Source organism: Danio rerio, chromosome 8, assembly GCF_049306965.1.
Source record: "Danio rerio strain Tuebingen ecotype United States chromosome 8, GRCz12tu, whole genome shotgun sequence".
NCBI lineage: Eukaryota > Metazoa > Chordata > Actinopteri > Cypriniformes > Danionidae > Danio > Danio rerio.
Window position 1 is genome coordinate 44862705 of NC_133183.1, and position 17651 is coordinate 44880355.

General features: G+C 32.2%; 1 protein-coding gene across 3 annotated transcripts in view; it reads right to left on the reverse strand.

Moving 5' to 3' along the window:
• Positions 1-6216: 6216 nt before the first annotated feature.
• The window catches only part of rab11fip1a (RAB11 family interacting protein 1 (class I) a), a 44934-nt gene continuing 33499 nt past the window's right edge, over positions 6217-17651 (reverse strand). Inside the window, exons 1-4 of one of the 3 annotated variants that reach the window (XM_073910943.1) lie at positions 14251-14382; positions 12088-13719; positions 10961-11069; positions 6217-7547 (exon numbers count right to left, since the gene is read on the reverse strand). In XM_073910943.1, the coding sequence (XP_073767044.1) occupies positions 7359-7547; positions 10961-11069; positions 12088-13583 (1794 nt within the window). In that variant the 5' untranslated portion in view covers positions 13584-13719; positions 14251-14382 and the 3' untranslated portion in view covers positions 6217-7358. Of the gene's footprint in view, positions 7548-10960; positions 11070-12087; positions 13720-14250; positions 14383-17651 lie in introns of those variants that run through there. The other 2 variants (XM_073910940.1, XM_073910942.1) reach the window with 2 other exon arrangements.

Here is a 17651-nt window from a genome sequence, read left to right on the forward strand (position 1 = left end):
AATGATTTTACAATGGTAAAACGATCGTTTTACAATGGTTTTACAATGGTTTTACAATGGTAAAACGATCTTTTTACAATGGTTTTACAATGGTTTTACAATGGTTTTACAATGGTAAAACGATTGTTTTACCATCGTTTTACAATGGTTTTACAATGATAAAACGGTCGTTTTACCATCATTTTACAATGGTTTTACAATGGTTTTACAATGGTAAAACGATCGTTTTACAATGGTTTTACAATGGTAAAACGATCGTTTTACAATGGTTTTACAATGGTTTTACAATGGTAAATCGATTGTTTTACCATCGTTTTACAATGGTTTTACAATGGTTTTACAATGGTAAAACGATTGTTTTACCATCGTTTTACAATGGTTTTACAATGATAAAACGGTCGTTTTACCATCGTTTTACAATGGTTTTACAATGGTTTTACAATGGTAAAACGATCGTTTTACAAAGGTTTTACAATGGTTTTACAATGGTTTTACAAAGATAAAACGATCGTTTTACAATGGTTTTACAATGGTAAAACGATCGTTTTACAATGGTTTTACCATTGTTTTACCATTGTTTTACAATCGTTTTACAATGATTTTACAATGGTTTCCCTGCTGCAAAATCCAGCTTAAACCAGCCTAGGCTTTTTGTCTGGTTTTAGAGGGGCTTTGGCTATATTCATGCTGGTTTCCAGCCATTTCCAGCTTGGTCTTAGCTGGTTTTACAATGGTTTTAAAATCGTTTTACAATGGTTTTACAATGGTTTTACAATGGTTCTACAATCATTTTACAATGGTTTTACAATGGTTTTACAATCATTTTACAATGGTTTTACAATCATTTTACATTGGTTTTACCATCGTTTTACTATGGTTTTACAATCGTTTTATCATCGTTTTACAATGGTTTTACAATCGTTTAATCATCATTTTACAATGGTTTTACAATGGTTTTACCATTGTTTTACAATGGTTTTACAATCGTTTTTCCATCGTTTTACAATGGTTTTACAATCGTTTTACAATGGTTTTACCATTGTTTTACAATGGCTTTACCATTGTTTTACAATCCTTTTACAATGGTTTTACCATTGTTTTACCATTGTTTTACAATCGTTTTACAATGATTTTACAATGGTTTCCCTGCTGCAAAATCCAGCTTAAACCAGCCTAGGCTTTTTGTCTGGTTTTAGAGGGGCTTTGGCTATATTTAGGCTGGTTTCCAGCCATTTCCAGCTTGGTCTTAGCTGGTTAGGCTGGAAAATGACCAGCTAAATCTAGCTAAAACCAGCTTGAACAGCCTGGTTTAAGCTGGTCAAGCTGGTATTAGCTGGTCATCTCCCAGCCTGACCAGCTAAGAACTGGCTGGAAACCACCCTGGAAATGGCCAAAACACCTCTAAAACCAGCCTGGTCGACCAGCTAAAACCAGCCAACCAGCCTAGGCTGGTTTAAGCTGGTTTTTTCAGCAGGGTCGTTTTACAATCGTTTTACCATCATTTTACCACCGCATTACGATCGTTTTACCACCGTTTTACAATCGTTTTACCATCGTTTTACCACCGTTTTACAATCGTTTTACCACCATTTTACAATCGTTTTACCACCGTTTTACCATCGTTTTACAATGGTTTTACAATGATAAAACGATGGTTTTACAATGGTTTTACAATGGTTTTACAATGGTTTTACAATGGCTTTACAATGGTTTTACATTGGTTTTACAATGGTTTTACAATGATTTTACAACGGTTTTACAATGGTTTTACAATGGCTTTACAATCGTTTTACAGTGGTTTTACAATAGTTTTACAATGGTTTTAAAATGATTTTACAATGGTTTTACAATGGTTTTACAATGGTTTTACAATCATTTTACAATGGTAAAACGATCGTTTTACAATGGTTTTACAATGGTTTTACAATGGTAAATCGATTGTTTTACCATCGTTTTACAATGGTTTTACAATGGTTTTACAATGATAAAACGGTCGTTTTACCATCGTTTTACAATGGTTTTACAATGGTTTTACAATGGTAAAACGATCGTTTTACAAAGGTTTTACAATGGTTTTACAATGGTTTTACAAAGATAAAACGATCGTTTTACAATGGTTTTACAATGGTAAAACGATCGTTTTACAATGGTTTTACCATTGTTTTACCATTGTTTTACAATCGTTTTACAATGATTTTACAATGGTTTCCCTGCTGCAAAATCCAGCTTAAACCAGCCTAGGCTTTTTGTCTGGTTTTAGAGGGGCTTTGGCTATATTCAGGCTGGTTTCCAGCCATTTCCAGCTTGGTCTTAGCTGGTTTTACAATGGTTTTAAAATCGTTTTACAATGGTTTTACAATGGTTTTACAATGGTTCTACAATCATTTTACAATGGTTTTACAATGGTTTTACAATCATTTTACAATGGTTTTACAATCATTTTACATTGGTTTTACCATCGTTTTACTATGGTTTTACAATCGTTTTATCATCGTTTTACAATGGTTTTACAATCGTTTAATCATCATTTTACAATGGTTTTACAATGGTTTTACCATTGTTTTACAATGGTTTTACAATCGTTTTTCCATCGTTTTACAATGGTTTTACAATCGTTTTACAATGGTTTTACCATTGTTTTACAATGGCTTTACCATCGTTTTACAATCCTTTTACAATGGTTTTACCATTGTTTTACCATTGTTTTACAATCGTTTTACAATGATTTTACAATGGTTTCCCTGCTGCAAAATCCAGCTTAAACCAGCCTAGGCTTTTTGTCTGGTTTTAGAGGGGCTTTGGCTATATTTAGGCTGGTTTCCAGCCATTTCCAGCTTCGTCTTAGCTGGTTAGGCTGGAAAATGACCAGCTAAATCTAGCTAAAACCAGCTTGACCAGCCTGGTTTAAGCTGGTCAAGCTGGTATTAGCTGGTCATCTCCCAGCCTGACCAGCTAAGAACTGGCTGGAAACCACCCTGGAAATGGCCAAAACACCTCTAAAACCAGCCTGGTCGACCAGCTAAAACCAGCCAACCAGCCTAGGCTGGTTTAAGCTGGTTTTTTCAGCAGGGTCGTTTTACAATCGTTTTACCATCATTTTACCACCGCATTACGATCGTTTTACCACCGTTTTACAATCGTTTTACCATCGTTTTACCACCGTTTTACAATCGTTTTACCACCATTTTACAATCGTTTTACCACCGTTTTACCATCGTTTTACAATGGTTTTACAATGATAAAACGATGGTTTTACAATGGTTTTACAATGGTTTTACAATGGTTTTACAATGATTTTACAACGGTTTTACAATGGTTTTACAATGGCTTTACAATCGTTTTACAGTGGTTTTACAATAGTTTTACAATGGTTTTACAATGATTTTACAATGGTTTTACAATGGTTTTACAATGGTTTTACAATCATTTTACAATGGTTTTACAATCGTTTTACATTGGTTTTACCATCGTTTTACTATGGTTTTACAATCGTTTTACAATGGTTTTACAATCGTTCAATCATCGTTTTACAATGGTTTTACAATGGTTTAACATTGTTTTACAATGGTTTTACAATCGTTTTTCCATCGTTTTACAATGGTTTTACAATCGTTTTACAAAGGTTTTACCATTGTTTTACAATCGTTTTACAAAGGTTTTACATTGGTTTTACCATCGTTTTACAATGGCTTTACCATCGTTTTGCAATCGTTTTACAATGGGTGTACCATTGTTTTACAATTGTTTTACAATGATTTTACAATGGTTTCCCTGCTGCAAAATCCAGCTTAAACCAGCCTAGGCTTTTTGGGTTTTGGGTTTTTGGGGTTTTGGCTATATTCAGGCTGGTTTCCAGCCATTTCCAGCTTGGTCTTAGCTGGTTAGGCTGGAAAATGACCAGCTAAATCTAGCTAAAACCAGCTTGACCAGCCTGGTTTAGGCTGGTCAAGCTGGTTTTAGCTGGTCATCTCCCAGCCTGACCAGCTAAGAACGGGCTGGAAACCACCCTGGAAATGGCCAAAACACCTCTAAAACCAGCCTGGTCGACCAGCTAAAACCAGCCAACCAGCCTAGGCTGGTTTAAGCTGGTTTTTTCAGCAGGGTCGTTTTACAATCGTTTTACCATCATTTTACCACCGCTTTACGATCGTTTTACCACCGTTTTACAATCGTTTTACAATCGTTTTACCATGGTTTTACAATCGTTTTACCACCGTTTTACCATCGTTTTAACACCGTTTTACCATCGTTTTACCATTGTTTTACAATCGTTTTACCACCGTTTCACCATTGTTTTACCATCGTTTTACCTCAGTTTTACGATCGTTTAGCAATCGTTTAATGTTTTACAATCGTTTTAAAATCGTTTTACCGTTGTACCATCGTTTTACCACCGTTTTACAAGTTTTACCATCGTTTTATAATCGTTTTACCATCGTTTTACAATCATCTTACAATCGTTTTACCACTGTTTTAACATTGTTTTACCATCATTTTACAATCGTTTTACCACCGTTTTACGATCGTTTTAACATTGTTTTCTATGGTTTTACTATCAATTTACTATGAAAACATGGTAACCCAACAAACACACAATGTTGCCTCAATGTAGTGACCTTCCTACAACGTTGTACCAACCTTGTAACAAGGTTGAGGATTCTACGAAGGTTGTGACAATGATGTCATAATGTTTCCATTTAAACATGATGAGGGCCGCATACTTCAGGTTGTGATTAGTTGGCGTGGACGACTCCCCCCCCCACCCCACGTGTTTTAATTCACCCAACTAAAATACCCCCACTTCTTCATCTATGCTAATCTTAATAATAGGACTATATAAAGGGTTTTTATAATAAATAAAGGGTTTTTGAGTTGACAGTCTTTTGACAATACATTGTGAAGCTGTGTGACTTGTAACAGAAAAATGAAAAAAAAAAAACATTGATAAATTAACCCATTTACTACTCTGTTATGAGCCTCTCCTGATTTGCAGTTTCTGTTTTTAAAAATGTCATTTTATGCATGTCTTCAAATCTGAAAATATTATTTATTTTATAGTTATCCAATGTGATATAAAGCTACACACGTTCAGTTGGATAGAGTAATTAACTAAGCTGTAGTAATGTCAAGATACTGGAATTTCTAAATTCAATACCTTGCAAAATATTTATATTTAAAAGGCTACTGTTTTTGATAATATTATCAAAAATAGTTAAAAAAATAAATAAAAATAAAGATCTATATGCTAGAAATTATTACTTAAATTTTTTTAGAGGGAGATTTTTATTTTCAGTTTTCCTCAATATAGGGTTTATGTGGGCTTTGTAGCACTTTAAATGCATGTAATGCCTGTTTCATTCACACTTACAGAAATTCCATATATGCCTTACAAAAGTAGAACATTTCAGAAAATCCCTAATATGGATGAAGCCATCCAGCTGCTGTAGTTGAATGAAAATAAGATCTGAATAAAGTATATATATATATATATATATATATATATATATATATATATATATATATATTATATATATTATATTTTATATAAAACATAAATATATATATATATATATATATATATATATATATATATATATATATATATATTTCTATAAAAAAAATATATATATATATATATATATATTATATAAAATATATATATATATATATATATATATATATATATATATATATATATATATATATATTTATTTATTTATATAAAAAAAATATAATATATATATATATATGTGTGTGTGTGTGTGTATGTGTGCTTTCAAATAAGTTATAACGATTGAGCTTTAATCACTTTTATTCAACGCATTGCTATATATGAGAGGAAGACATACACTTATATGCTTATATGCTAACTTTTATGAGTTTTATTCATTGAACTGAGGCATAAAAAATAATATATTTCTGCTTTAATGACATGCAATGTTAAATAAAAAGAAAAGGCACAGGTCTATAAAATATATTGTGTGCATAGCATCGGTAAGAATTAATAAGGCTTGTCATACAAACTCAAACATGATTATTTAAAGAGTGCAGAACCTGGCAACAGTGAGAAATGCTGTGAAAAGCTTAGTGAACTCTTGCAAAGTGATTGACAACACATGAACAAACACAGCACAGCTCTTGTTAATACACAATCTTATAGCTGAATACAGATATATGCAGAACTGGCCCTTTAGGAGGAAAAAAAAGTGGACAAAGTAGGAATAAAATAAAATCTTTATTTGCTGATTAAAAACAATAAAAGTAATAAGAACAAGGAGTGTGGAGAAGATTTGCTCTCAGAGTACTTAATGGTAAGATTTCACAGATCTTTGGTTTCACAACAGACAAAAATCACAAATATTATTAGGATACATCACCAGCTTTGAGGGAAGTACCACATCACCTGATATTCAAATCACACAATCTTGCCAACAGTAATTGCTTGTTCATTAAAGAACAGCAGAAGGTCACAGTAATCACATTGTGCTTAAAAATCCGATATCAAGGGTTTTTTCTTAGAATGTCTTCACAAAATTCTCTCTAATCCCTGGTCAGTTCCATTATAATAAACATAAAACGTGCACTTTAACATAAATCACAGAATAACTTATTATTTATTCAACAGCCGACTGCCAATTCAGCTGAAAATAGTTATGAAGTAGTCAATATTTAATATATATATATGAAAATTCATTAATATATCCAGTGTTGCAACAGTCTTTTATAAGCAAGTTTTTCATTAAGGCATTTTATAGAGGTAAATCTACAGTTAACTTCAGATTATTAGTATGAAAAACTATCCTTCATAAATTAAACACATTGTTCAAGTTCAAAAAGTGCTTATAGTCTGAATACCTAAACAGCCCTTGACTTGAGCCCAAACTGTCTGACATAAGGCCAAAATCAAGCCCTATCAAGCCTTTTGATCAAGACACAATGCAGCAATTGAGATCCAAGCCAAAATCACCTTAGGAAGAAAGGAAATCTTCAAAGATTAAGACAATAAATGTTGCATTAAGAAGCTATTTCTTTTATGGAAAGATGCATAAAAATGAGCTCAAAATAAATAGAATGTGTTTGTTGTTGGAAGGCTTTCCAGGAAGAAGCTTGTACCATGTTCCAATCAGAAAGCACCAACAAAACAAAGCCCCAGCATTCGGATTCTAAAAGTCAAACTACAGCATTCTGACATGTTGTTGTTGCTGGAATGTTATCACACGTCCGCATGCAAGCAAGTGAACTAATTCTGAGAAGTGACATTACATTCTGAATTATCTTCACAGTCCTTCTTGCTAAATCAGCCAAATCTAAACAAAATGAGCGTGTCTCTGTGTAAAATCAAATGTTAAGATCAAAGCCTAACATTTGGAATGTAGTGTAAGCAGGATTTCCGGTTTCTCCTCGATGACACGGAGTAGCAGGTTATCGATGTACTCTTCTAACTCTAGGATCCTGGAATCTTTACTGGATAATTCGCCCTGTTGCTTTACTACCAGTGTGATGAGCTCCTCCTGTGTGAGCTGGGTGTATGGACTGCCCTCGCAATTCTTCATATAAGAGAGGAAGAGAGAGAAAGAGGGAGAGAGGGTTAACTAAGTACAAAGTATAAAACCATTCAAATACATTTCATTTGATTAACTAGGATCAAATTGGAAAAATATCTATTAAAATGTTTTCGGACACTGATAATTTTATTCCTGTGTTACAATTCTGTAAGTTTGTCCAAATGAAAAAAATTGCACAATATTACCCTTAGTTAAACTTCAATACACGTATAGTTTATTGCATTTTTGGTATAGAATTTGTTTTGATTTGTTATTTGTATTAGTATATCTTTCATTTCTTCTTTAGTTTATATTTTTTATTTTACTAATATTGTTGGAATTATAACTATTATTATTATTATTATTATTATTATTATTATTAAGAACCTAGTGTAATTTTCTTATGTATATTATGTTTTTAATGCTCACTGTTATATTCTGATCGTCTACATCATTTTTTGTTCATGTAATTTTGAAATAAAATCACACTACTGATTAACGATTATCACCAAAAGTTAAGATTAAAAAAGCCACTGAAATATACACACACACTGAACCAAATGTATCACTAATAATAAACAAATATAAAAATGCTACAAGAGCTACTAGGCATCACTACATTATATAAGCCTTGCGGAGACAATTAGGCCAAATTCAATTTCCAAAGTTGTTGCATATGCAAATACAGATTAAAATCCAATATATATATATATATATATATATATATATATATATATATATATATATATATATATATATATATATATATATATATATATGTATATATATGTATATGTATATATATGTATATATATATATATATATATATATATATATATATATATATATATATATATATATATATATATGTATATATATATATATATATATATGTATATATGTATGTATATATATATATATATATATATATATATATATATATATATATATATATGTATATATATATATATATATATATATATATATATATATATATATATATGTGTGTATATATATATATATATATATATATATATATATATATATATATATATATATATATATGTATATATATATATATATATATATATATATATGTATATATATATATATATATATATATATATATATATATATATATATATATATATATATATATATATATATATATATATATATATGTATGTATGTATGTATGTATGTATGTATATATGTATATATATATATATATATATATATATATATATATATATATATATATATATATATATATATATATATTCATTTATATATTTATTTATATATTTATGTGTTGTATTTTTTTTATAAATAGTTTCAAGCTAAATTAAAAGGTGCTTTGAAAATTTAAATGAATATTACCTCTGTTTTTTTATTTTGTGGTTTTAAAACTTAAGAAGTTTCTTGAGCGAATTTTAATTATGGGTTAAACTATCCATCTCTTTAATTAGATCGCATATCTCAAAATCTATTTCAGTCTGATTGATTTTTAATTTTTTTTTGCAACGAATACAGGATAAACACATCAGACATTCTAAGAAGCATGCTAAGAATCATATCAGAAATAAGTTTGCATTTTAACTGGCAAGCTAAGTGTGAAATTAAAATATACTAATATATAGGCTAGCCTACATATCTCTTTTAATGTTGTGACTGGCAAAGACAGACATAAAAAGATCAAGTAATCCAGCAAAATGTTAACACATTGTTACCATGCAAAATAACCTGTTTTACAAAAACTGTTATTATTATTATTATTTTTATTTTTTATTTTTTGGTGTATGCACACTAGTGCAGCCTCATTACTAGAAGTCAAAGATAATATCAGTTTCAGAGTCTATGAACAATCAATCATTTAGGCTGGATTTCAACCAGATTCCCAAATAACCAAATTTGGACTGACAGTTTAAATAAGGCAATAACATACAGTTTCAATAGCCTTTTTTTACCATGTTCATCTTCATGTTTATCATTGAAAAATAAATTAGTTTAAAATATACATTTAAAACTTATTTAGATATAAATTTATATTTATTAGGGGTGTAACGATTTATCGTTGTACGATTTATTGCGATGCAAAAATGTCTCAATATGCATCGTGGCGTTATGACGATTTCATTACGATACGAAGCCTGTTTTCTCTTATTAGTTGAGCTGTTTGCACGTGAGCTACGTTCCACCTGCTGTCGCACGTGAGTTCAGATTGCAGCAGCAGTAATGTTAGCAGACCAAGATGAGTGGAGCTGAAATAGAGGATGGCCCATCCTCTCAAAATCAGACGTCTGGCAACATTTCGGTTGTACAGTCATTGCTTTAGACTCGTCTGCTTTTTGACACGCATACTGGATCAAACATCCTAAGTTTTAAAGTCTTCACAGTGATTTACATACTTTGCACAGCGACAGGGATACCTTCTAATGGTGTTGAAAGAGTCACATACTGTATTTATAAGGTACAATTCACCCTAAAATATCATTCTGTCTTCATATAATGTTCCCGCCGCAAAATCCCACATGACGTGAACTGACCGTGAGCTGTTACTACAGAGGGCGGACTTATATAGACGCGTGCGTATGGCAAGCCGTTTTAGCATTTAAACCTTTGTTCTGACTATCCATTAATATATTTAGAGATATCTCTAATTATATTTTGACTAGTCATAATTATAATTCGACTAGTCAGAATGACAATTAGAGATATCTGCAATTACAATTGTACTAGTACGAAATCAGATTTGAGATATCTGCAAATATATTATGACTAGTCATATTACTCCATTGACTTCCATTGAAAAATATTTGCAGATATCTCTAAATGAGTTTTGACTAGTCACAATTGTAATTAGAGATATCTCTAAATGAATTTAATTAAATATGAATTAAATACCTGGAAATGTGGATTTTTTTTTGTACACACAAAAACGCAAGTGACCAAGCAAAGCCTTAAGCTCTCACTGTTAAATTCAATTGAATAGAAAGCTTATTTTTTAGCACCTTTACTTAAATTGTTCCTTAATTTTGTCTCTGTCATTTCAATAATATTTTTAAGAAGTTTTTAAATTGTTTTATTTTCCAGAGACAGGCCTGTTTAATTCATTTTCTTAAAGAAGGTTCAGTTTAACAAGTTGAAACAAAAGAAATACATAAAAAATAGTTTACTTGGTAAAATTTGCATTTCAGTTTAATTTTCAATTTTTATTCCAAATACCGTGATACACATCGTATCGTGAGCTGAGTATCGTTACACCCCTAATATTTATATTTAATTTAAAAAATAATTAAACCAATAGAAATGTTAAATTAATTATTGAGTATGAGCCAGTACTTTGTATAGAAACTAGAAAATACATAACACATTTCATAACAGTAAGCATGCAATAAGTATGAAAATTACTGTACTTTTGACTTAGCCATTTCCTTGATGGTGATAGTCTTTGGTTCTTTCCCCACAGCAAGAACACTGGGACTCTGGTTCTCTGTTGTGCTCATAGGTTTCACTGGATGTGGCCTGAGGCAGGAGAAAGATTGACATATTAGCCTATTTATAATGAAAACTTAATGTTAATCCACATGTTAGTCAAGTAGGATTTGCACTTTTAGAGATAAAACAAACTGTGTGATTGCAAACATTTAGCCTGTGAACATGATTCTACTTGATTTTATTATTTGATTTAAAAGACCTTGTATGTTTGGAAAGGAATCTTTTTACTTTTGACTACCAAAAAGTTAAATCGGTTAAAATATTTTCCTCTCATTAATGTAAATATACAACATGACAAATGTAAAATAACAACAAAGTAATTTTGCTAAATTACAATTGTGTATATTAATGAATATGCTTTTTACATTTTTGGTGCGTTTATGAAAACCATTCCAATCACACTTAGAATCCCAAACAGAAACAAAAGATTAATCAAACAGAGATTGTAGGATTTAAATATTTGAACTATTCCACAAAACAATCTTTGGAACAAACAGATAGCACAAAACACAAGTCCAAATAACTCAAGCCCACACGTAATTGTCAGTATATAAACATTTGGCCTCATATTCTTGTATGCATCAGTTGTACGTTATTTAAATCCCATATTGACAGCCACTCACAAGCATCAAGTTTCAAAAAGTGTACAAAATATATCCAATATGGCAAGCAACACAAAGACAGAAAATGGAGAACGGACAGAGCCCTGCATTATCTGAGACACTGCCAGTCAATTTCCTTTCCACATTATTGAAAGACCCTGACATCTTGACCTATCAATGACAGCAATCAGTAGTAAAACCCAAGCCAACACTCCCAGCCCTCAAGATCCCAGGAAGGAGTAAGCAACCACTTAGCAACCAATTGAACAAATGCTGAGGAAACAATCCATTTAATCAAGTAAAGCCGGAGATTGATTGAGGTGGTTTCAGGGTAAATAACAACTATTGATTTGAAAGCTAATGGGTATAGACACAACAGTGATGACAGACTGTTAGAGAAGTTCAAGGAGTTGTTAGTAGGGGGTTGGCAGAACTTTTCTCACCTTTTTGAACTAGAAACTGCATTTCCACTACCACTCTGCAAAGTATATGTCTGAGATTCTGAAGGTGAGACCCAAGCACGGAGTGCAGTCTTGCCGCCAGTTGGAGTTTGAGATGTTTCTGGCGTGGACTCAGTTCTGCTTGATGAAGCAATACTAGTTACTGTCATCTCAACATCTTCAGCATCTTGCGAAGATTGAGAAATTGATCTATCCAAACTACTACTCTCAGTACCAGCTTTCCCAGGGGTTGTGTAAAGATGAGATGGATTTTTCTTTCTTAGGGAAAAATTTCTTTGAAATGTGGCTCTAGCTTGTTCAGTAAAGCTTGGAGCTTGTTTTTCAGACTCCGATTTTGGTGCCATGCTGTTATCTTTTTTTGCTAGGTTTTTATTGTAGGATAACTCTTGATCTTCAATACTTTTCAATTGCGTTGGGCCTTTAGTGAAGAGCACATCCTCCTCATCTGTGGTTTGCTGTGGTATAAAAGCCCAAGGATCTTCAGTACCTACATTATCACCTGGGAATGTGTTGATCATTCCACTTCCATCAGGATCCTTAGAAAGTTTTCCCAAATTTTCTGGAACTTCTGAAGTTCTAAGGTGGGACTTACTTGTAAAAACACTTCCCTTTTGGCCCTTCTCTGATTTCTCAGCTTTGTTATTTTCTGAAGTCACAGGCTGAGTTGTCACATGCTGGTCTGGTTCAACCTGTCTGACTGGGTCCTTGACTAATGACTGTTGTCGGGGTTTGGCTGAAGGCATCTGTTTAGCCACATCTTCAGTCTTTGGATTTATATTTTGTTTGACCCTGGAGGCTGGTGTAGGCTTATCTATTGAATGGGAGGGTTGATAGGTAATGCCATCAGGAGTCTTCCTTTCCATATCCTGAGGTAAATGTTGGACAGCTGGATGTGGGTTGTTTTCAAAGTTCTTTGATTTTCCAGGTTTATTAACAGTAGCATATACAGACTCATTGAAATTGTCATGTTGGACAGTGGTCTTAAGCGTTGGTTCTGATGTTTCATGAACCTTTGGTGGCTTGAGGGCTTCTTTGGGCCTTGTAAGGACAGGTGGAAGAGGCTCATGATTTCTTTGAAGCTGGTTAAGGTTGGCTGAGGTTCTGTCCTTCAAAACTGCAGATGAATTCGACAATGATTTGTTTGGTCCATCTACGTTCATCTCTTCCGAGAAATCCCAGTTTCTCTGGTTTACCTCTGCGATAATATGGTCCCAACGTGTTTGACTCATCACCCCATGCCTCTTCTTGGGAAAAAGTGTTTCATAGTCAGGAAGAGGAAGAGGAGGCCTTTGAGTATTTTTAGAGTCCTGTCTCCCGTTTCTAGCACTGGATGAGCCCCCAATATAACCTGGGGGAAGAGGAGCCTGTCGCTTCTCAGATTTGGGAGCGGAGAGGTTTTCCATATTGGATTCAATTGACTCGCTGAAACTTCTCGGAGGTTTAGGGGGTGCCAGAGAAGAATGAAGATCAGAAAACATACCAAGAGACTCAAATGGATCAGTAGAAAGGGATGAGGAAACTGGAGAAGCGTGGATAGTGCTCTGCTTGTTTACAAAGTTTGAGGGGGATTGGGACAGGCTATTATGCGTTTCAGGCAGTACATTCAGAGCCAATCTGCCAAAGAGTAAAAGCATAAAATGGTCAACTTATGGCTTCAGCAGCACTTTATGGTCAAATATGTTTTAGCTGGGCATCACTACTGAAATAGAAAACACCCCAATATAGAAGTTCAACCCACTAAAAAAATTGCAGAGAATTTCTAAATTATATTCTCATGAAACAACCACATAGACACTTCAATAACAAAGAAAGATAAAAAACAGAAATTGTGTCCTTCTCATTATTAAATGGCACCAAATATTGTTACTTCAAGTTGATTACCAATAAACTTTTAAATAAATGTACCCATTAACAATTCCCATAATTAATATTATATTATTTCTAAGGATAATTTTTTTTACATTATTTATTTACATTAACTTTAAACATGTTTACTGTTATTATTGTAAATTCAATTAAAAATTGTTTAACACAAACCCTAGACAGAAGGGAGGAAATTCAGTCTGCATATTCAAATCGAAAAGGTCAAAAACAAACAAACCACATTCCTGAATCTTTCTATTCTAAAAACAATTATTTACTCACCATTTCAACAGAATTAATCACCACAAAACAGACGTTCCTTCTGTAGAATCAATAAAACTTCCAGTATAAAAAAGTAAAGCTTGACTCTTTCCTTAAGACTATATGTCTCACTGTCACTGACTGTAAATGTACAAGCTCAAACGCAAGTCTTTTCAGTCCATACCAGAAAATCTGCATTTGACAATCCAGACTACATTCCTTCATCTACTAACCAATCAGATGCTTTCTGCTTAACAGGTTAAGCAAGTCAAATAGAGTCCAAATTAAATCTGTTCTATTCACACAAACACAAAAACAATGCACTTATAAATTATATATCTATAGATCTTCTATCTAAAAATAATTTGTTTAGTGTAGATTAATCAGGCAATTTTTTGCACAATTTATAAACAATTACACAGTAACAACACTGAAGTTTTACATTAGGATATAACTAAATAAAAAAAATATATATTAAAATCGAAAATAACAAAAAAAATCTGCACTTGAGTAGTGCTTAATTGAGGGTGTGCAAGAAGTTTTGTGGAAGAACAAAGGAAATCGGCATGCAAGCATGACATTTGAATGGTCGTATTACATGAATGCGATCTCGACTTTTAATACTACGCTCACGACATTTGTAATAATTAACGAAATAACGCCATAGGTAGTTGGTAGATCTGTGAAAAAGGCCTGCCACCACAGCTGGAAAAAAATCCTAGAGGAAACACTGTAACTTATATTTAAGAATACAGATATTTGTTTTCTTTGACTTTTCCAAAACTGTGGGTTTTTCTGTTTTCCAAAGCCTTTTCAGGCCACGTAAATGCCATGTCAAAAATCCATGACTTTTCCAGGTTTTTCATGACCGTATTAACCCTGAATATATCACATAACCTCCTAGGGCTTAGAGGTCACATACGTAGACAGCACATTTTAGCTCTTGTGTCCTATGTTTTATATTTTGTTACAGACATAAAGTGTCATATTGCAACTGTTTTGCAGCATATGAAATGTCCCAAACACTATTTTAACTGTCCACAATGGGCAAAAAAATGTTACTGATAGTCAAAACATGTTGAAAAAAATGTGTGTGTGTATGTGTTATTAATGCATTAAAAACAGTCAGGAAAAAACTGCTGGGTTCAAGGCAGAAATAAAGTTTTTCATTCTATTACACAAAGGTGACTTTATTCTGTTTTATGGAAATTCAACCTCGAGTCCACATATATGGACATCATTTTTCTCTAAAAGTACATCATATCAAAAGTTGATACTTAGGTTTTATTCTAATTACGTTTCAATAAGCCAAAATAGAAAAGATAACTAAAAAATTCATGTAAAAAAAGCGCTTGGGCCTTAATAGGTTAAGCATTAATATCGCACGTGTGCAATCACAATATTCATATCGCAAGATATCCAAAGCGAGTTAGGATTACAGATGTCTAGAAACCAAAACACATGAGATTTGTGGAGACACTGCAAAACTGAACCATAATAGTGTTAAATTTTATTGTCTGCATGTGTTTTAATGCCTGTGACTGTAAGCATTTTAAGAGAGTTTAGTAGTGCATCAAATTTTTAAAAAAGATTGATTTCATTGAATTATTCATATGATTAAGACTATGCAGTGTTATTTTACATTCAATTTCTGTACCTGAATACTGTTACTCTATCCAGAAAGCACAACTTATTTCACTTTAAATAAATTTAATAAAAAATATATTTATATTTCACTCCCCCACAGAATCATTCTAATCTAGAGTAATTAGTATGCACATAGAGCTATTTATGTTATCTGGTGAAATTATATTGATATCGCAATGTTTAATGGCAAAGAAAAAAAATATTGCGAAATATTTTCAATATCGTGCAGCCTTACAACAGACACCCTTTAATTAAGATTAAAAAATAGAAAGTTAAAGCCTTTTTAAAAACACTGAAACTACTATTGTGATTCCATGTGTTCTACTTTTACCCAAGGGGATGAAACTCTGTGATAGCCAAACCCCCACATCTAGTAGAGAAACCATGATCTTATCTCTTTACAGAAAACCCCCCACACTATCACAAGGGGGGGACCGTTCTGCCGAGAGGCAAGAAAGCTAATGAAAGACCTTAGTTTAGAAAACGCAGCAATTTTGGGCTGTTTCACTGAAGCTACTTAAGTGCAATTTATTTCAGATCATCTGTTATTGACCAATTTAAGCAATTTTAACAAGGGTGGTTTGACTGAAAAAAAAAAGAAAGGAAAAAGAAAGGGGGAATTTTTCCTTTAAGAGCAGTGCAGCAAAGAGAGATGAGGAGTCAAATTTCAGCCTAGGTTTTCCTGAGCTCTCAGATGGCGAGATGCTTACTGTATTACAGGACAGCATGACTTACCATTCAGCATGCAGCCTCAGAATGACAAAGGATAAAGGAAATACAACTAATAAATTGTTCAAACTTTAATTACTTATTATATATTCTCATGTGTCCTTCATACTTGCACTAAAGGAAAGGCACATCTTTTCAAATGAATTACGTTTCTACTATAAACCTACTAATTTATCAGAACCACCAAACATCACTGACCAAAACTTTTGAATAGATAGGTGTATTATGTAAGAACTGAAAACCTAAAACCATCAATGATGTAGTAGGTAACACTTTAAAATAACGGCCCATTAGTTAATGTTAATTAATGTATTAATTAACATGAATACTGCAAGTATAAACAGGATTTGTATAGGATTCATTATTCTTGGTACACATTATTCTTCACATTATTAAGTTCTGCAAGTCAACATGAACTATTAATGAACAGCTTAAATAACGTTAACTAACTTTTTAGATGTTTATAACTGCCCTTAGCGGGCGTAATACTGTAGTGTGTTGGTCTGTGTTTTGCACTGCATGTGTTTTAAGTGTGTGTGTGTTTGAAACAGTATGAAATTATGAAGCACTTTGGTCAAATTGTGTTGTTTTTAAGCATGCTCTAAAAATAAAATTGGTAATAAATTAATATATAGATGTTTATATAGATGACAGAAACATTTAAATATTAGCCATTGCACTTCCAACAAAATGATGGACTTTTAATCTACTTAAACCACTTTAATATTATTACTAGGGCTACAGAGTGGCTGATGTTGTTGGGTGAACTGTATCAGTTTTCATTAAATAATTAACATTTTATGCACCGATAAAACAATGCAGAGTACTGCATTTTCATTGCAATTTCCTTTAAAAAAATGATTTGATGAATTTTTCCTTCTAAAATGTTTTAAGAATGTATGCTAGGAACATTTATTTAATGTGGATAAGCTTAATTTATTTATTCATTTTATTTATTTATTTTTCCAATCGAAGGGATCAGGGAATGATCATCAGGCTTTCTGGTAGATTTTAAACAGCATGTTTTCAATAGGGTGCTGCTGATA